The sequence below is a fragment of the Arvicola amphibius genome, chromosome 8 (assembly GCF_903992535.2).
Source record: "Arvicola amphibius chromosome 8, mArvAmp1.2, whole genome shotgun sequence".
Lineage (NCBI taxonomy): Eukaryota > Metazoa > Chordata > Mammalia > Rodentia > Cricetidae > Arvicola > Arvicola amphibius.
In genome coordinates, this window is record NC_052054.1 from 66,374,326 (window position 1) to 66,393,977 (window position 19,652).

The following is a 19,652-nucleotide window of genomic DNA, read 5'->3' on the forward strand; positions in this document are numbered from 1 at the left end:
CCCACATGTGGGAAGAGAGAACCAGCTCCATCTCCCACAAGAGTCCCCTGACCTCCTCACATGCAAGTATAGTTGTGGACACAAAGACATAAATGTAAAGCAGTTAGGACGGGGACTGGAGAGAAGGCTCAATGGTTCAGAGCCTTGGCTGGTCTTCCAGAGGATCCAGGTTCAATCCCCCAGCACCACACCCCCATGGCCACTCACAGCCATCCGCATGTAACTCTAGTTCTAATGGGATCTGATGCTCTCTTCTGCCCCCCTCAGGTACTAAGACTGCATGTAGTAAACAAACATGCAGGCAAAACACTCATACACATATGCTGTGGAGTAATCCTTCTGTACACAGGCAGGAAGTATTGACGGGACAACCAAACTAAGGATGCTGGGATAAAGAAGGGCAGAGTCAGAGATGTCAGCAGATGTAGGGAGAAGCAAGATGAGCATGCTGTACTAAGAAAAGGTACCAAGCAACATGGCAACTCATAGATAAGAAATATGGGTTAATTTAAATGTAAGAGTTAGCTTGTAACAAGCCTGAGCTATTGGCCAAGTATTTAAAATTAATATTAAGCCTCTGTGTGGTTACTTGGGATCAGCTTGCTAGACAGAAACTTCCACCAACACACATAAAATAAATAAAATTCAAAATTAGGCTGAATATGATCAAATCACATTGTGTATATGTATGAAATTCTCAAAGAATAATAAATAAAGTTTTTAAAGAAAAAAAGAATTAACTCTAGGCTGGGTCTCAAGAATCAGCTATGGCCCATTTCAGGGGCTCACAATCCCCTCTGAGACTTGGTTTGCCCTCTGACCTATCAAGGGAGCAGCAAATGCCCTCTTGCCTTACCTGACAGTGATTTCCTCAGATGCTCCCCTCCACCCAACTCACCTGAACACCAGATCCCTGGGCGTTTCCTTCTGCTGGCTCCTCTTTCTTCTGGAAGAAAGACTGGGATGTAAAACTCCAGCTTGAGCCCCGGACTAGGGATCCTCATCTTCCCTTCTGGGATCCCACTAGCCAAACACCCACCACCAGTCCTGTTCCAAGTCTCACCTCCTCTTCAAGAAGAAAATCAGGAGGCCCACAAGGATGAAAAGCAAGAGGATGCCCACGATGGCTCCCACAATGACCCCTACAGTGAGAAGCAGAGAGATGATGATTATGACGACGACGATAACAACAACCTGTGAGAGAGAGACAGAGAGAGAGAGAGAGAGAGAGAGAAACAGAGACAGAGACACAGAGAGAGACAGAGACAGAGAGAGAGACAGAGACAGAGAGAAAGACAGAGAAACAGAGAGAGAGACAGAGAAACAGAGAGAGAGACAGAGACAGAGACAGAGAGAGACAGAGACAGAGAGAGACAGAGAGACAGAGAGAAACAGAGAGAGACAGAGACAGAGAGAAAGACAGAGAAACAGAGAGAGAGACAGAGAAACAGAGAGAGACAGAGACAGAGACAGAGAGAGAGGAGAGAGAGACAGAGACAGAGACAGAGAGAGACAGAGAGAGACAGAGAGAAACAGAGAGACAGAGACAGAGAGAGGAGAGAGAGAGACAGAGACAGAGACAGAGAGAGACAGAGACAGAGAGAGACAGAGAGAGACAGAGAGAGAGAGAGAGAGAGAGAGAGAGAGAGAGAGAGAGAGAGAGAGAGAGAACAGGTCCCTTAAAGGTCAGAAGAGGACATCAGATATCCTGGAGATGGAGTTCCATGGAAGATTGGGAACAAAACTCAACAAAAGCACTACGTCTTTTTAGCTGGCCGTGGTGACTCACGCCTTTAACCCCCAGCATTCAGGAGACAGAGGCAAGTGATTTCTTGAGAGTTCAAGGCCAGCCTGATCTACATAGTGAGTTCCTGGAGAACCAGGGCTACACAGAGAAACCCTGTCTCGAAAAACAACAACAACAAAAAGCAACTTAGAAGACAAAGGACTTATCTGGTTCACCATCCTAGTTTTCAATACATTCCCGTGGGGAAGTCTAACAGCATGAACTTGAAGTAGCTAGTCACGTTGCATCCCCAGTCGAGAACGGAGGACAGTGAATTAAGGTATGCCAGTGCTCAGTGTATTGCTTCCATGCCTATACAATCCAGGATTCCCTACCCAGGGACCAGTGCCACCCACAGTGGGCAGGGCTTCCTGGTAACCAAGACAACCACCCAAGTATGCATGGACTTGCCTAATCTAGGCAGTCCCACCCTGAGAATCCCTTCCAAGTGGCTCTGGGCTGTGGCAAGTTGACAGTTAAAACCAACAATTACATACTCCCTCATCTTCATGGCATCAGTTCTCCCTAGGAGAGGGACTTGGTTTTCTCAGAGATTTGCTTGCCAGAGGAAGGGTGCTGAGCAGTGGAGCTTGGCTGATGTCTGGTAGTACTAAAGAACTTGCTTGTTCCCAGCTCTGATGGGCACAGCTCTCCTAGGATCTGTCCTTAGATAGCCAAAGTTCTAGGGCAGACCCATTTTCATTGGTCATGGAAGCTGGAGGCTGCAGCTTCCTGGCAGTCTTGGCTGTATAGAGTTGGTGGTCAACAGACTCCAGAAGGAAGATAATCCTTTATGAGGACTTGTGTACCTCACCAATTTGGTCCTTCATAATTTGACCAGACACTTTGTCCCCTCCAGGATGCTAGTTTGCTAAGGGAGAAACACTCCCAAGCAACAGAGCTGGGCAAAGCAAAGTTCAAGAAACATACATTTAACATTGCATCTACTTTCACTGTCTCTCCAGGATGGTTACCTAGTATTATTAGAATCCCTGATTTCTAGGAAAAGACAAAGGGGACAGTGCTGTGGGAAAATGCTGTTGTGCACTATAAAGATTTGTCACTCATATAGGTTTAATAAAATGCTGATTGGCCATTAGCCAAGCAGGAAGTATAGGCGGGACAACCAGACTAGGAGAATTCTGGGAAGAAGAAAAGCAGAAATGCAGCCACCAGTCAGATGCAGAGGAAGCAGGATGAGAATATCTTACTGAGAAAAGGTACCAAGTCACATGGCTAATCATAGACAAGAATTATAGGTTAATATAAGTTGTAAGAGCTAGTTAGTAAGCCTGAGCTAATAGGTCAAACAGTTTATAGTTAATATAAGCCTCTGTGTGTTTCTTTGGAACTGAATGGCTGCAGGACTGGGAGGGACAGACACTTCCATCTACAGGACAGAGTGAAAGATACATTTAAAGAGATTATGGTAGGGTCAGCAAGATGGCTCAGGAGGTAAAGGTGCTTGCTGCCAAGCCCAGTGACAGGACCCACATGTTTGAAGGAAACATTTGACTCTAGCAAGTTGTCCTTGACTTCCATACAGGCATAGTGGTGTGTGCCTCCCCCCAAAGACAAATAAATAAATGTGATAAAAATTTTAAAAGAAAGATTAGAGATAATAATCTAAGGTAAAGTAGAGAATGCAGCTGGGTAGATGTGGCTCAAGATTAAAACCATCAGCTGCTCTTCTAGAGGATCTGGGTTCAACTTCCAGCACCCCATGGCATCCCACAACCATTTGTAACACCAGGTTTAGGGAATCTGAGGCCCTCTTCTGGCCTCTGAGGGTACTGCATACGAATGGTACACAGACACTCCTGAAGGCAAAAACACCTATACCGATAAAAATAAGTATTTTTTAATTAAACAAAATTATTCTCAAATAAATAGTAATGGAAGCTGCAATGGCATTGTAAATACACCGTCTAGCATCAAGTTGTTTGGTGACTTTAAGTGAGTGAGTTGTATGTCCAATGGATTTTATCTCCAGAAAACTGTTTTAAGAAAATCAGGAGGGCTAGGGAGTTGGTTCAATCAGTAAAGTGCTTGCCCTGCAAGCGTGAGGACTGAGTTAGGGCTAAGAGCTCACCAGGCATGCTGGCACATGCATATACTATCTCAGAACACACCAGGCATGTTGATATGTGCCTATAATATTTCAGAACATACCAGATGCTGACATGTGCCTATAATATCTCAGAACACCCCAGATGCTGACATGTGCCTATAATATCTCAGAGCACACCAGATGCTGACATGTGCCTATAATATCTCAGAGCACACCAGATGCTGATGTGTGCCTATAATATCTCAGAGCACACCAGATGCTGGCACATGCCTACACTATCTCAGAGCACACCAGGCATGCTGATATATGCCTATAATATCTCAGAACACACCAGATGCTGGCATATGCCTATACTATCTCAGAACACACCAAGCATGTTGGCACGTGTCTATACTATCTGTCTGGGGCAGCAGAGACATGCAGATCCCCCAACCAGCACAACCCCACTTTGTCAGTTTCAAATCAGTGAGAGACTACTTCTCAAAAAGAAAAGGCTATGTTGAGCTGTGAGATGGGTCAGGGGCTGAGGTGCCGGCCACCAGGCCTAAGACACGGAGTTGGGTCCCTGTGACCATATGGCGGAAGGAAACACTTGACTCCTGCAATTTGTTTCCTGACCTCTACATGTGCAATGTTACACACACACACAAATAAAGAAAAGTAAATGAGTAACTGTTAGAAAATTATTGTAATGTAGATGATACATGAACAACACCCACGACTGTCCTCTGGCCACATGCATACATACATGTTTGTGCACATGAAGCTGCACACACATGTACAGACTCAGAGAGAAAGAAGGACAGAGAGAAGTCAGAAAACAAAAAACAGACAGATCAAAACACAACAAATAACAACAAGCAAAAATACAAAACAAAAAAGTAACAACAAACAAAAACCCATGGCCTCCCTTTCTGGCGATCTCTGAAGGCTTGTCCCTGGGGCTCCACTCACCTGCACTCTCTGTGTGGCAGATCACAGAGACGGGTGAAGCCTTCAGTTCATTCCAGATAGTTGTGATGGTGGCCGTGTAAGACTGAGCTGGCCCAAGATCTGACACAGACATGTCCGTCCCACAGGAAGACTGGTTTCTCGGTTGTCCGCCCACTTCCACCTCAAAGGTCCCATAACCTCCAGATGGGCAGGACCAGGTCAGAATGACCCCGTAGCCCCCAGAGGTGCTGACACAGGAGAGGTTGCTGACAGCAGCTGGGACTGAATAAAGAAAACAAGAGGAATCATCAGGATGAGCCATTCACCATGAAGATGGTTGGTTCTGCGTGCCCAGCTCCCAGGGGCTAGCCCACTCTCTTCTGCTCGACTCAAACACCTCATCTTCTCTCGTCCCCAAAAGACTAAAGTCCTCCCAGACTACAAACCCCCACAATGCCTTGGACTCTGTATTACTGAATGTATAAAGTTCCAACCTCATGACATTATAAAATTTGGAGTCCACTCATATTTTTCACTTTAGAAAAATTTTAGTTACATGTATGTGTCATAGTCTGTGTAGGGATATATAATATTACACATTATATTAGCATATTATATATTAATATAGTATATATTATAACAGTATACATTATTTTATTATATTCCATATAATATATTATATACCACACATCATATATTATGTTATTATTGATATATTATACACATCGATATTATATTATATATAATATTCGGCCAAATTAATTTTATAATTATATACTTATATTATATTGTATTAATATATTGATATGTCAATATTAACATATATTACACACTGTGCATTGATGTATAATATAACATATGATATAATATTAATATGTTAACTATATAATATATAATTATTATATGTTTGTATATGATATACTATTAATAAATATGATTATATATCTTATATTACCCTACACAGACTATGATACATATCACAGACTATATATAACATTATACATAATATTAATATAATAATATCCCAATAGTGCTGTGATCAGAATTGGACCAAGCCTTAGCAGTAGCTCCAAGAACACTACTGCTATAACCTCCGACTTCATTCCTCTCAGCCCAGACAGTGAAGTTGTACAAGATCCCAGGATCCAGTGTCTCTAATATGATATTAGTGTCAACGGTGTGTTCTACTCTGGTGACAGGATTGTCCTCCAAGGTCCATGAGATCCAGGAAGTGTAGCTGGGATCACGGGAACCCGTTGGTGCTGTCCAGCTCAAGCTGATGGATCTGTCGGTCTGGTTCTGGACCCTGAGACTCATCACAGCATTAGGGACTAGCAGAAGGAACGGAGAATCTAGACTGTAGAGTACTGATAAGCCCGACCTTGAGCTGTCCAGCCTGTGAAGGACACTTCTTAGTAGTAGGACCTCAGATGGCCTGGACTCAGATATCGACAGCTGCTACTGATATCTGGACAGACCCAGACGTGGCCACAGTGTTCCCATGGCCCAGCCAGGAGGCAGGGCTAGAAGAGTTGGTGGGTTAAAGAGAGGAGCCCATGTGAATGTGTAAAGTGGGGAAGCCCCTGTAGAAATCAGTACGGGAGTCCAGAAAACTGAAGCTAGAATATCCGTATCACCCAGATGTATCACCCCAGCCCGGGGGTGGATCTGAAAAAGGGTTGTTTTGTCTTGTCTTGTTATAAGGTCTCATGTCAGCTAGGCTGGCCTCCAACTTGATATACAGCCAGGAGACCCTGACCTCATGATCCTCTGCCTCCACTTTCCAACAGCTGGGATTTCATGACTGTACCTCCACAGTTGACCCAGATTTGAAGTCAGCATTCCATGGAAATATGTTCATATCCGCCATTACTGCTATACTAGTTACAATAGCCAAGATACAGGGCCCTCCTAGAGGTTCATCTGTAGATAAGCTAATAAAGAAAATGTGATATCACACACACACACACACACACACACACGAGAGGGGGGGCACTGGAATTTTATTCAGCTGTAAAGAAGAATGAAATTATGATATTTTCAGGAAAATTGGTGGAATATTAAACATGACTAAAGACTCAGAAAAACAAGAATTAACGTTTTTCTCTCATATATACAACCCATATCTAAAGCATATATATAATGTATGCAAGGGGCCGAGAGGGGCAAAGATGAGGTCAAAGGGGAAAAAAGGAAGGAAGAAGAGGAAATTTTCAGGGGCCATAAGAGTTACAGCAGGTGACAGCTAGTGTTCAGATGTTAGCCCCCCAGAGGAATAAGGATCTGACGGAGGTTAGTCCTGTCCAGACAAGGTCTGTAAGACATCACCTCTGGAAACTGTTGGTCACTTTTGTTAAAGTAGCTTAGTGTCTCCCCTATACCTGCACTGTAGGGTGTAATCTCATCTAATGTGTATATGTAATCTCATGATAACATCTCAGTCTTATGGGCACATGTAACTGTGGATGGTGAGAAAGATGACTTAATTTAGATATATAGTCTTGATAGAATATATACTGAGACATGCTTCATAATTGGATCTATTTGTCCCACAAGGACTGTGGACATTTAAAAGCCTGCCTTGTTCCTTGGCTCATAGGGTGACTCTATGGGACCTCCAGTGAGAGAATTTAAGTCATGTAGTCACAAACCTTGGTTCCCACAATCTCTGTTCTATTCCCTGAGATAAACTTAGAAGCCAGCTCCATGAAATTATTCTTTTGGGGGGCAGGGGTTCAACATAGGATTTCTCTGTAGCTCTGAAGCCTGCCCAGGAACTCACTCAGTAGACCAGGGGCCTCACACTCAAAGAGATTTGCCTACTTCTGCTTCCCAAGTGCTGGGATTAAAGATGTGTGCCACCACCACCAGGCTTTCCTGTCATCCCTTAAACCCATCCCTTCAAAAGGAAGAAAGAATACAAGAGCGTCTGCCTCTCACCTGTGGAAGCGTTGAGGGTCACCATGGTGCTTCTGATTCCATCGTATTCTACCCACACGGAAAATTCATATGTAGAACCAGGAGCAAGGCTATCCACCACGATACTGGTGTTTGCTGTGCTTTTATTTTTATAGTTGTCATTATCTCCAGGCCACTGGATCCAGTAGATAAGGTTAATTGTGTCATGACCTTCTGGTTCGTCCCAGTTCAGGGTGATGGAGCTGTTGGTCTGAGTTTCCACACTCAGGTTTCTTACTGGGTTTGGAGCTGAAATTGGAACAGAGGGGACATCAAGGGTTGTTCCAGGTGACAGAGGTAGGATGACTCAGACCTATTTATTCCAATATGGCAGTACAGTTTCCATTTGCCTCTGAGTTCTTAGAATGTGGCTGGTTGTCACGAGGATGCTGGTTAGGTTAATGCACAGAGCTGTATTTATTACTAAGATGAATAATGTCAGACCTAGCAGAGCATGGTGGCTCCTGTCTGTGAATTCAGGACTCGAAAGCTGAGGCAGGAGGACCGCTGCACATTTGAGGATAGCAGGGAACAGAGCAAGATCCTGTTCAAAGAAAGAAGAAATGAAGGAAATAATAAGAATGTTCCCCAAGTCCAACCTCACTGCTTTTTAAAGTATGAGTTGCATGGAGAAATGAGATGCTCTAGGTCTTTCCAAAATCTCTCATGAAGCCTGATGGTGAGGGTGCTCACCTTTAATTCTAGCACTTGGAAGGCAGGTCGATCTCTGCGAATTTGAGGCCACCCTAGTCTACAAAAAGAGTTTCAGGACAGCTAGGGCTGATACACAGAGAAACCCTGTCTCAAGAAACCAAAAAGAAAAACTAACCTCTCATGAAGGTCAATAGCATCTTTCTTCTTTCTTTCCCTCTATTTTAGAGCAGCTGATAGAAGACTGTAACTTGAGGCTGAGCTTTGTTTCCCAGGCGCCCAGTACTGAGGAATCACACAGAAACTTATATTAATTAGAAACTGCTTGGCCGCCGGGCAGTGGTGGTGCACACTTTTAATCCCAGCACTCAGGAGGCAGAGGCAGGTGGATCTCTGAGTTCGAGGCCAGCCTGGTCGACAAGAGCTAGTTCCAGGACAGGCTCTAGAAACTACAGGGAAACCCTGTCTCGAAAAACCAAAAAAAAAAAAAAAAAAAAAAAGAAACTGTTTGGCCTATTAGCTCAGGCTTATTACTGACTAGATCACACAATTAACTTAACCCGTTTATAATAATCTATATACCACCACGTGACTGTTGCTTACCAATATGTTCTGGTATCTTACTCCTCCGGCAGCTACATGGCATCTCCCTAACTATGACTTCTTTTATTATGTATCCTTTTTCCCTATATCCTGCCTGGCCCTATTCGGCCTGGCTTTTGACCAAATCAGCTTCTTTATTAACCAATGGTAATAAAATATATTCACAGCATGCAGAGGGACGTCCCACATCAGAAGACTGAAGTTTAAGTGTGTGGCTTCCTTTCCATTTCTGCTCCCTTCTCCTGACAGCTCCCACCCACCCTCTAACCACACACCATCGCCACCAAAGAGATGAGACACCAGATGTGAGGCTGGAGAGAAGGCTCGGAGCTTAAGAGCATTTCCTGCTCTTGCTAAGGACCCAGAGTTCAGTTCCCAGCATCCAGAAGCAGCTCACAACTGTCTGTTAATTTCCAAAGGATCCTAAACCCCACCTGGTTGCAAGGACAATGCATGAACCTGGGGCACTTGCACATGTGCAAGAAAAACACTCAAATACATAAACTAAATAGATTAAAATCTTTTTAAGAACTTGAGCCAGGTGTGATGGTGCACACTTATAATACAAGCATCTAGGAAGTACTGGCAGGAGGGGTTGTGAGGTCCAGGCCTCACAAGAGAGAGAAAGAGGGAGGGTATGAGAGAAGGCAGGCAGAGGGTAGTTGCTGAGAGTCACCCAGTAGTTACTGAGAGTCACCCAGGACCTGTGGACTCCATCTCTTCCCACCCGGACAGAACATTCATAGAAAAAGCCAGGATCCAGTGCATCCGTGGTGACATTGCTGGCTATTGTGTCCGGAGTCTCACTTTTGCCACCATACCATATTCTCTGGGTTCAGTAGGTGAGGTCCTGGGAAAAGGAGCACTCAGGGACATCCCAAATCAGGGTGATGGAGCTGTTAGTCTGATCTTCGACCCAAAGGTTTCCCACTGGGTTTGAAGCAGAAAATAAGGGTAGAAGGGAGAATGATTTCTCCCCAAATTTCCTCAATCTGTGAAACTTGTGTGACTTGTGACTACAATACAATCTCATCACTTGGGAGGCTAAGGTAAAAGGAATTCATAAGTTCAAAGACAGCATGGGCTTCATAGTGAACTCCAGCTGGGGATATGGAGTCATATCCATACTAGAGACTGCACATACAAACACAGATACATGAGAGCAATGAATAAATTAAGATAAAGTAAAAGAAATAAATTAGATTCTGAGCCACAGAGGAAGACAGCTGACAATAAGCTCTGGCTACACACACACACAAATTCTTTCACACACATTCACACAGAATACTAAATCAGTCGGGGATGGCATGTGCCTTTGATCCCAGCACATGGGAGGCAGAAAGTTTGAAACCAGCTGGGTCTAAAGACTGAGTTATGGTGAACAATGGATTAATATAAGCTACAAGAGCTAATAAGAAGCCTGAGCTAATGGACCAACCAGTTTATAAGTAATGCAGACTCTCTGTGTGATTTTTCTTTGGGACTTGCCGGCTGTGGGGTCCTGGGCGGGACAGAAACCCCAACAAGCCAGTCCTCATGTTACAGAATGGTGCCCACGTGGATAACTGCATCCACATAAAGCCTGAGACAGCTTGGGAAGTAATTCTAGAACAAAATAACAGCATTATGCATGGCTTCTTGGTAGCAGTAATTTCTCAGGTCTGCTCTGCTTGCTAGAGGCAAGCAAGTGTTCTCATCTAAGAGAGGCTTCCTGACTCAGCTTTAGCTGCAAAACCCTGCAGTTCTTTAAGATGACCTGCCACGAAACACTTAAATGGTGACCTCATGCTTGTTAGTTTTCAGCTGTAGCAGGAAAAAAAAATGCATTGTTTTAAAATGCTGGCTTTCTGGGCCATCCTGCCAATGCAAACTCTGACTGTTTAAGACAGGAGGTCTGACTACAGAGAGAGTATCTAAGTGTTGTTTGTGGACACACTGTGACAGCTTGCTTCCTGGCAAGGACCTTGAAACATCATAGAGTTGTGGCGATAAACATGGCTACAGCCAGTACCTCAGCCACAAGGCTGAAATGTCAGAAAGCTAAGAAATGGGCTAGATCCAGCCATCAAAGCCACGGCTTTAATCTTACCCATATTGCTTAGCAAATTAAAGACTCATGTAGTCAGAAAAAAAGAGAGATACACAGTAAAGAGAGATTCAAAGACAAAGAAAACCTCTAAATGGTTTACAGTATGTTAAAAATATATGCAGGCTAAAGGTTAAAGTTCTTAAAGTAAAAAAGAAAGAAAGAGAGTAGTTGGGTGTGGTGGTGCACACCTTTAATCCCAACACTTGGGAGGCAGAGGTAGATTGACCTCTGAGACTTCAATGGGCAGAGGTAGATTGACCTCTGAGACTTCAAGGTGTGGTAGCACACACTTTCAATCCCAATGCCTGGGAGGCAGAGACAGAGAGATCTCCATGAGTTCAAGGTGTTGTAGCACACACCTTTAATCCCAGCCTGGGGAGGCAGAGGCAAGTGGATTTCTGTGAGTTCAAGGACAGCCTGGTCTACAGAGTGAGTTCTAGGACAAAGATACACAGAAACCCTGTCTCAAAAAGTAAAAATATAAGAAATAGAGGTTAAAATAAAGCCATGTAAAGATAAAAAAAAACACACAGAGAATCTGGATACTGTATGTTATTATGCTCTCTTTGAATTGTCTGAATGCTGAGGAAGGAGCAAGAGCTACTAAAAAATACTTGCTTATAAATGCTGCTGAATCCAAGGTAGGTATTTTGAAAATATCTTGACTTTAAAATTGAAGTCAAAGGGTATGTTACTTTGGAGAAGAGATTTTGCTTTTGTTTCCACAGGAAATGAGAGACTGTGGATTTATTCTGAATTAAGAAAAATCAGGTTTGATCAAGGTGGACCACCTGAGAAATCTCCAGAAGGAACAGATGGCCCGGATGTCTGAGTTCTACATCCAGAACAGATTCAAGACTGAGGCCTGAGATGATCAAGACTCACAGGATATTCCAGTCAGGACTTGATTATAACTCTAAATTTTCTTTAGCTCCTCATAAGATTATCAGCGCCTCCAACCAACAGAAAGTAGCCTGAAAAACTATGCCCACGTTCCCAAAAAATGAACTATAGATATTTTCCTTTGTTAAAAAAAAAAAAAGAGGAGGAAGATGTACGGGAGAATTGTCTGTATTCTGCCAATCATGTTTGAAATAAACGTTGATTGGCCAGGCAGGAAGTATAGGCAGGTCAACCAGACAGGAAGTAGAGGTGCGATGGTGAGAAGAGGAGAATTCTGGGAAGGAGGAAGTTCCCTAGACTCCTGCCCAGATCACAGAAGAAGCAGGATGTGACCTGCCCCCCCCCGAAAAAGGTACTGAGCCACGTGGCTAACATAGATAATAATAATGAGTTAATATACATTGCAAGAGCTAATAAGAAGCCTGAGCTAATGGGCCAATCAGTTTTATAAATTATGGAGATCTCTGTGTGATTTTCAACGGGACTTGCCAGTTGTGGGGTACTGGGCAGGACAGAAACCCCAAAAAGCCAGTCCTCATGTTACAGAGTTAAATGGTCTAAGATTCCCAGAAAACCTCTGCCTTAAAAAAATGATAAATGGATAGAAAAATAGATATAGACAGACAGACAGACAGACAGACAGATAAAATATAAATAAATAAAATAAGAATGAGCCAGGATGTGCACATGCAGAAGTCCACAGACTCTAGGGACCAAGTGAGGGCCAGTGCTTGGACTGGAACCAGGGACTTTCATGGCTCCTCAGCCTTAGTCAAAGAAGCTGCTGTCTGTAAGGATGGTGGTTATCATGGAGACTCGGGGATGGATGAGATGTTGAAGACATATCTGTCAGCCCCTCCAAGGCTCAGGGATTATAATGGAAAAGAAGTGAACAGAATGTAAGAACCAAAAGATAAAGAGGATGTTTGCAATGCTATCTTAGGGATGACATGGCTGTAGTAGAAAGGTATGGAGCCTACATGAGATTAAAGCCCTAAGTACTCAGACAAAAAGGGTGGTGGCCCTCTTGAGACCTTATCACTCCAGGATTGCTGGTTGACAGAAAGCCACGGTCTTCAGTGACACAGCCACCTCAGTGGGTAACTCCATACCCAAACCCAGGTCACAAATTAAAAACAAAAGGCATTGCAGTTGTTTCTCAGATCACCAGTCCTTAAATTGTTCTGGGTTGGGGCTCTAAGTAGGGACCAATGAGATGGACAGCTGATGCTGGTCCTTACATTAATGTAAGTCATGGGCCCTGTGATGCGGTGGGATGGCTGAGAACAATAGGAAGTCCCATAGGGAGGTGCAAGTTTTCTATGATGGGTGAGCTCTTGGGACGTGGCCAGTCACATGGCATGGAGCTAGGAATAGTTTACTATGAAATTAGGAATGCTGGTGTCATGCTTTATGCTCATAATATAAAAAAAGAATCCTCTTGACCCAGTGGGTCACAGAACTATGACGGTCAATGTCACCTGTCTCCAGTTTCATCTGTTTGAGGTGGGTGATAAAACCCAGATATTCACTTGTTTGTGTTTCAGTCTAGTTCTGATGGATCGTGGAATCTCCCATTTTCTGTTCTCTCTCTCTCTCGACACGGTTATTCTGTGTTCCTCTGACTGTTCAGAAACTCACTCTGTAGAGCAGGCTGAACTCAGAGTCAAAGAGATCTGCCTGGCTCCGAGCACAAATGCTGGGATTAAAGGTGTGCACCACCACCATCAGGCTCTCCGGTCACCCCTTGAACCCATCCCTTCAAAAGGAAGAAAAGAATACAAGAGAGTTTGCCTCTCACCTGTGGAGGCGTTGAGGGTCACCATGGTGCTTCTGATTCCATCATATTCTACCCACACGGAAAATTCATATGTAGAAGCAGGTTCAAGGCTATCCACCACGACACTGGTGTTTGCTGTGCTTTTATTTTTATAGTTGTCATCATTTTGAGGCCACTGGACCCAGTAGGTCAGGTTCTCAGGGTCAGTAACGTTTGGGGCCTCCCAGCTCAGGGTGATGGAGCTGTTGGTCTGAGTTTCCACACTCAGGTTTCTTACTGGGTTTGGAGCTGAAAACAAGGGCAGAAGGGAGAAACATTTGTTTACTCAACCTGTGAAACCAGAGTGAGTTGTGACAACAATACAATCTCATCCCTTGGGGGACTGAGGCAGGAGGACTTAATAAGTTCAAAGACAGCCTGAGCTTCATAGTGAATTCCAGGCCGGGAATATGCACTAATATCCACATGTGAGAGTGCACACAAAAGCACAGAAGTATGACAGCAATGAATAGATTAAGATAAAGAAAAAGAAATGAATTAGATAATGAACCACAGAGGAAGACAGCTGAGAATAAGCTCTGGCTACACACACACACATTCTCACACACACATTCACACAGAGTACTGAATCAGCAAGTGTAGTGACTTGTGCCTTTATTACCAGCACATGGGAGGCAGTCAGTTTGAGATCAGCCAGGTCTACACACTGACTTACAAAACCATCTGGGCTACCCAGAGAAACTCTGACTTGAAAAGCAAAATAATAAACAAGTAAAGAGATAGATTGATAGATCGAAAAATAAAGATAGGTAGATAGATAAAATATAAATAAATAAATCAAAATAATAATGAGCCAGACTGTGCACGTGCAGAAGCCCATAGAACTCCAAGGACAAGTGGGGACCAGTGAATGGACTGGTACCACTGACCTTCATGGCTCCCCATCCTTGGTCATAGAAGCTGCTCTGTGTAGGGATGGTGGGTAACATAGAGATTCTGGAATAGCTTAGAGGTTAAAGACATATCTCTTAGCCACTCCAAGGCTCAGAGAATTCACAGAAGAGGAGAGAACAGAATGTAAGAACCAGAAGACACAGAGGGGGTGTGCATTGCTGTCTGGGAATGACGAGGCTGTAGCACAAATGAACCCAAGCAGCTGTGCTTGTAGATATGAAGGTTACATGAGATTAAAGCCCTAAGTACTCAGACAAAGGCAGGAGGCCCTCAAGAAACCTTACAGTCCAGGATTGCTAATTGAGAGGAAGCCACTGCCTTCAGTGACACAGCCACCTCAGTGGGTAACCCCATTCCCACACCCTGGTTATAAAATAAAACAAAATCAATGCATTCATGCATCAGATCGCCTGTCTTTAAATTGCTCTGGGTTGGGGCTTCCTCTCTCTCTCTCTCTCTCTCTCTCTCTCTCTCTCTCTCTCTCTCTCTCTCTCTCTCTCTCTCTCTCTCTCTCTCTCTGTGTGTGTCTCTCTCTCTCACTCTCACTCTCTTGCTCTCTCACTTGACCTCTTGCTCTCTCTCTCGACATGCTTACACTGTGTTGCTCACGCTTCAGAAACTCACTCTGTAGAACAGCCCATCCTCAGAATCAAAGATATCTGCCTGGCTCTGAGCCCAAGTTCTGGGACTGATGGTGTACGCTACCACCACAAGGCTCTCCAGTCAACCCTTGAACCCATTCCTTCAAAAGGAAGAAAGAATACAAGAGAGTCTGGCTCTCACCTGTGGAGGCCTTGAGGGTCTCATTGGTGCTTCTGATTCCATCGTATTCTACCCACACGGAAAATTCATATGAGAAAGCCGGAACAAGACCATCTACCGTTAATATGGTGTCTGTGGTGTTTTCAATTTTATATATGGTATCATCTCCATGGCACTGAACCCAGTAGGTCAGGTTCTCAGGGTCAGTAACGTTTGGTTCCTCCCAGCTCAGGGTGATGGAGCTGTTGGTCTGAGTTTCCACACTCAGGTTTCTTACTGGGTTTGGAGCTGAAAACAAGGGCAGAAGGGAGAAACATTTGTTTACTCAACCTGTGAAACCAGAGTGAGTTGTGACAACAATACAATCTCATCCCTTGGGGGACTGAGGCAGGAGGACTTCATAAGTTCAAAGACAGCCTGGGCTTCATAGTGAATTCCAGGCCGGGAATATGGACTCATATCCACACATGAGAATGCACACAAAAGCACGGATATATGACAGCAAGGAATAGATTAAGATAAAGAAAAAGAAATGAATTAGATAATGAACCACAGAGGAAGACAGCTGAGAATAAGCTCTGCCTAAACACACACACATTCTCACACACACATTCACAGAGTCCTGAATCAGCCGGTGTAGTGGCTTGTGCCTTTATTACCAGCGCATGGAAGGTAGTCAGTTTGAGATCAGCCAGGTCTACACACTGACTTACAAGACCATCTGTGCTACCCAGAGAAACTCTGTCTTGAAAAACAAAATAATAGACAAATAAAGAGATAGATTGATAGATCAAAAGATGAAGAAATAGGTAAATAGACAATATAAATAAAATAATAATAATAATAATAATAATAATAATGAGCCAGGATGTACACGTGCAGGAGCCCACAGAGCTCCAGGGACAAGTGGGGGCCAGTGCATGGACTGGTACCAGGGACCGTCATGGCTCCTCATCCTTGGTCATAGAAGCTGCTGTTTGTAGGGGATGGTGGTTAACACAGAGATTCAGGGAAGGCTTAGTGGTTGAAGAGGTATCTGTCAGCACCTCCTAGGCTCACAGATCATCGGGGAAAGAGGTGAACAGAATGTAAGAACCAGAAGACAGAGAGGAAGTGTGCATTGCTGTCTGGGGATGACGAGGCTGTAGTACAAATGAACCCCAGCAGCTGTGCTTGTAGGTATGAAGCCTACACAAGATTAAAGCTCTAAGTACTCAGCCATAAATGGAGGTGGCCCTCATGAGACCTTACAGTCCTGGAATGCTGACTGAGAGGAATCCACTGTCTTCAGTGACAGGCACCTCAGTAGGGAACTCCATACCCACACCCAGGTCACAAAATAAAAACAAAAGGCAATGCAGTTTTTCTTCAGATCGCCTGTCCTTAAATTGTTCTGGGTTGGGGATCTAAGTAGGGACCAATGGGAGGATCAATGTTCCCGGTTCTCACATTTATGTAGGTCATGGACCCCGTGATAGGTTGGAGTGGCTGACAGCAATAGGAAGTCCAATAGGGAGGTACAAGTTTTGTGTGATGGGTGAGCTCTTGGGAAGAGGCCAGTCACATGGCATGGAGATAGGAATAGTTTACTATGAAATTAGGCATGCCGGTGTCATGCTCCCTTTATGCTCATAATATAAAGAAAGGGTCCTCTTGGACCCACTGGGTCACAGAACTATGAGGGTCAATGTCACCTGTGTCCAGGTTCCTCTGTTTAAGGTGGCTGATGAACCCCAGATTTTCACTTGTTTGTGTTTTAGTCTAGTTTAGTTTGTTCGCAGATTCTGCCACCTTCTGTGTTCTCTCTCTCTCTCTCTCTCTCTCTCTCTCCCCCTCTCTCTCTATCTCTCTGTGTGTGTGTGTGTGTGTCTCTCTCTCTCACTCTCACTCTCTTGCTCTCTCACTTGACCTCTTGCTCTCTCTCTCGACATGCTTACACTGTGTTGCTCACGCTTCAGAAACTCACTCTGTAGAACAGCCCATCCTCAGAATCAAAGATATCTGCCTGGCTCTGAGCCCAAGTTCTGGGACTGATGGTGTGCACCACCACCACAAGGCTCTCCAGTCAACCCTTGAACCCATTCCTTCAAAAGGAAGAAAGAATACAAGAGAGTCTGGCTCTCACCTGTGGAGGCCTTGAGGGTCTCATTGGTGCTTCTGATTCCATCGTATTCTACCCACACGGAAAATTCATATGAGAAAGCCGGAACAAGACCATCTACCGTTAATATGGTGTCTGTGGTGTTTTCAATTTTATATATGGTATCATCTCCATGGCACTGAACCCAGTAGGTCAGGTTCTCAGGGTCAGTAACGTTTGGGGCCTCCCAGCTCAGGGTGATGGAGCTGTTGGTCTGAGTTTCCACACTCAGGTTTCTTACTGGGTTTGGAGCTGAAAACAAGGGCAGAAGGGAGAAACATTTGTTTACTCAACCTGTGAAACCAGAGTGAGTTGTGACAACAATACAATCTCATCCCTTGGGGGACTGAGGCAGGAGGACTTCATAAGTTCAAAGACAGCCTGGGCTTCATAGTGAATTCCAGGCCGGGAATATGGACTCATATCCACACATGAGAATGCACACAAAAGCACGGATATATGACAGCAAGGAATAGATTAAGATAAAGAAAAAGAAATGAATTAGATAATGAACCACAGAGGAAGACAGCTGAGAATAAGCTCTGCCTACACACACACACATTCTCACACACACATTCACAGAGTCCTGAATCAGCCGGTGTAGTGGCTTGTGCCTTTATTACCAGCACATGGAAGGTAGTCAGTTTGAGATCAGCCAGGTCTACACACTGACTTACAAGACCATCTGTGCTACCCAGAGAAACTCTGTCTTGAAAAACAAAATAATAGACAAATAAAGAGATAGATTGATAGATCAAAAGATGAAGAAATAGGTAAATAGACAAATATAAATAAAATAATAATAATAATAATAATAATAATAATGAGCCAGGATGTACACGTGCAGGAGCCCACAGAGCTCCAGGGACAAGTGGGGGCCAGTGCATGGACTGGTACCAGGGACCGTCATGGCTCCTCATCCTTGGTCATAGAAGCTGCTGTTTGTAGGGGATGGTGGTTAACACAGAGATTCAGGGAAGGCTTAGTGGTTGAAGAGGTATCTGTCAGCACCTCCTAGGCTCACAGATCATCGGGGAAAGAGGTGAACAGAATGTAAGAACCAGAAGACAGAGAGGAAGTGTGCATTGCTGTCTGGGGATGACGAGGCTGTAGTACAAATGAACCCCAGCAGCTGTGCTTGTAGGTATGAAGCCTACACAAGATTAAAGCTCTAAGTACTCAGCCATAAATGGAGGTGGCCCTCATGAGACCTTACAGTCCTGGAATGCTGACTGAGAGGAATCCACTGTCTTCAGTGACAGGCACCTCAGTAGGGAACTCCATACCCACACCCAGGTCACAAAATAAAAACAAAAGGCAATGCAGTTTTTCTTCAGATCGCCTGTCCTTAAATTGTTCTGGGTTGGGGATCTAAGTAGGGACCAATGGGAGGATCAATGTTCCCGGTTCTCACATTTATGTAGGTCATGGACCCCGTGATAGGTTGGAGTGGCTGACAGCAATAGGAAGTCCAATAGGGAGGTACAAGTTTTGTGTGATGGGTGAGCTCTTGGGAAGAGGCCAGTCACATGGCATGGAGATAGGAATAGTTTACTATGAAATTAGGCATGCCGGTGTCATGCTCCCTTTATGCTCATAATATAAAGAAAGGGTCCTCTTGGACCCACTGGGTCACAGAACTATGAGGGTCAATGTCACCTGTGTCCAGGTTCCTCTGTTTAAGGTGGCTGATGAACCCCAGATTTTCACTTGTTTGTGTTTTAGTCTAGTTTAGTTTGTTCGCAGATTCTGCCACCTTCTGTGTTCTCTCTCTCTCTCTCTCTCTCTCTCTCTCTCTCTCTCTCTCCCCCTCTCTCTCTCTCTCTCTCTGTGTGTGTGTGTGTGTCTCTCTCTCTCACTCTCACTCTCTTGCTCTCTCACTTGACCTCTTGCTCTCTCTCTCGACATGCTTACACTGTGTTGCTCACGCTTCAGAAACTCACTCTGTAGAACAGCCCATCCTCAGAATCAAAGATATCTGCCTGGCTCTGAGCCCAAGTTCTGGGACTGATGGTGTGCACC

At 44.3% G+C, this 19,652-nt stretch overlaps 1 protein-coding gene across 10 annotated transcripts in view; it reads right to left on the bottom strand.

Moving 5' to 3' along the window:
• LOC119820524 (lysoplasmalogenase-like) overlaps nt 1–19,652 on the bottom strand; it is a 62,165-nt gene that overhangs the window by 9,514 nt on the left and 32,999 nt on the right. For 7 of the 10 annotated variants that reach the window (XM_038338948.2, XM_038338953.2, XM_038338946.2 and 4 more), the window contains 7 exons: nt 17,616–17,882; nt 15,512–15,778; nt 13,796–14,062; nt 7,731–7,997; nt 4,812–5,072; nt 1,064–1,142; nt 899–946 (listed from right to left, as the gene is read on the bottom strand). In XM_038338948.2, coding sequence (XP_038194876.1) covers nt 899–946; nt 1,064–1,142; nt 4,812–5,072; nt 7,731–7,997; nt 13,796–14,062; nt 15,512–15,778; nt 17,616–17,882 — 1,456 coding nt within the window. The remainder of the gene's footprint in view (nt 1–898; nt 947–1,063; nt 1,143–4,811; nt 5,073–7,730; nt 7,998–13,795; nt 14,063–15,511; nt 15,779–17,615; nt 17,883–19,652) is intronic. The other 3 variants (XM_038338947.2, XM_038338954.2, XM_038338955.2) reach the window with 3 other exon arrangements.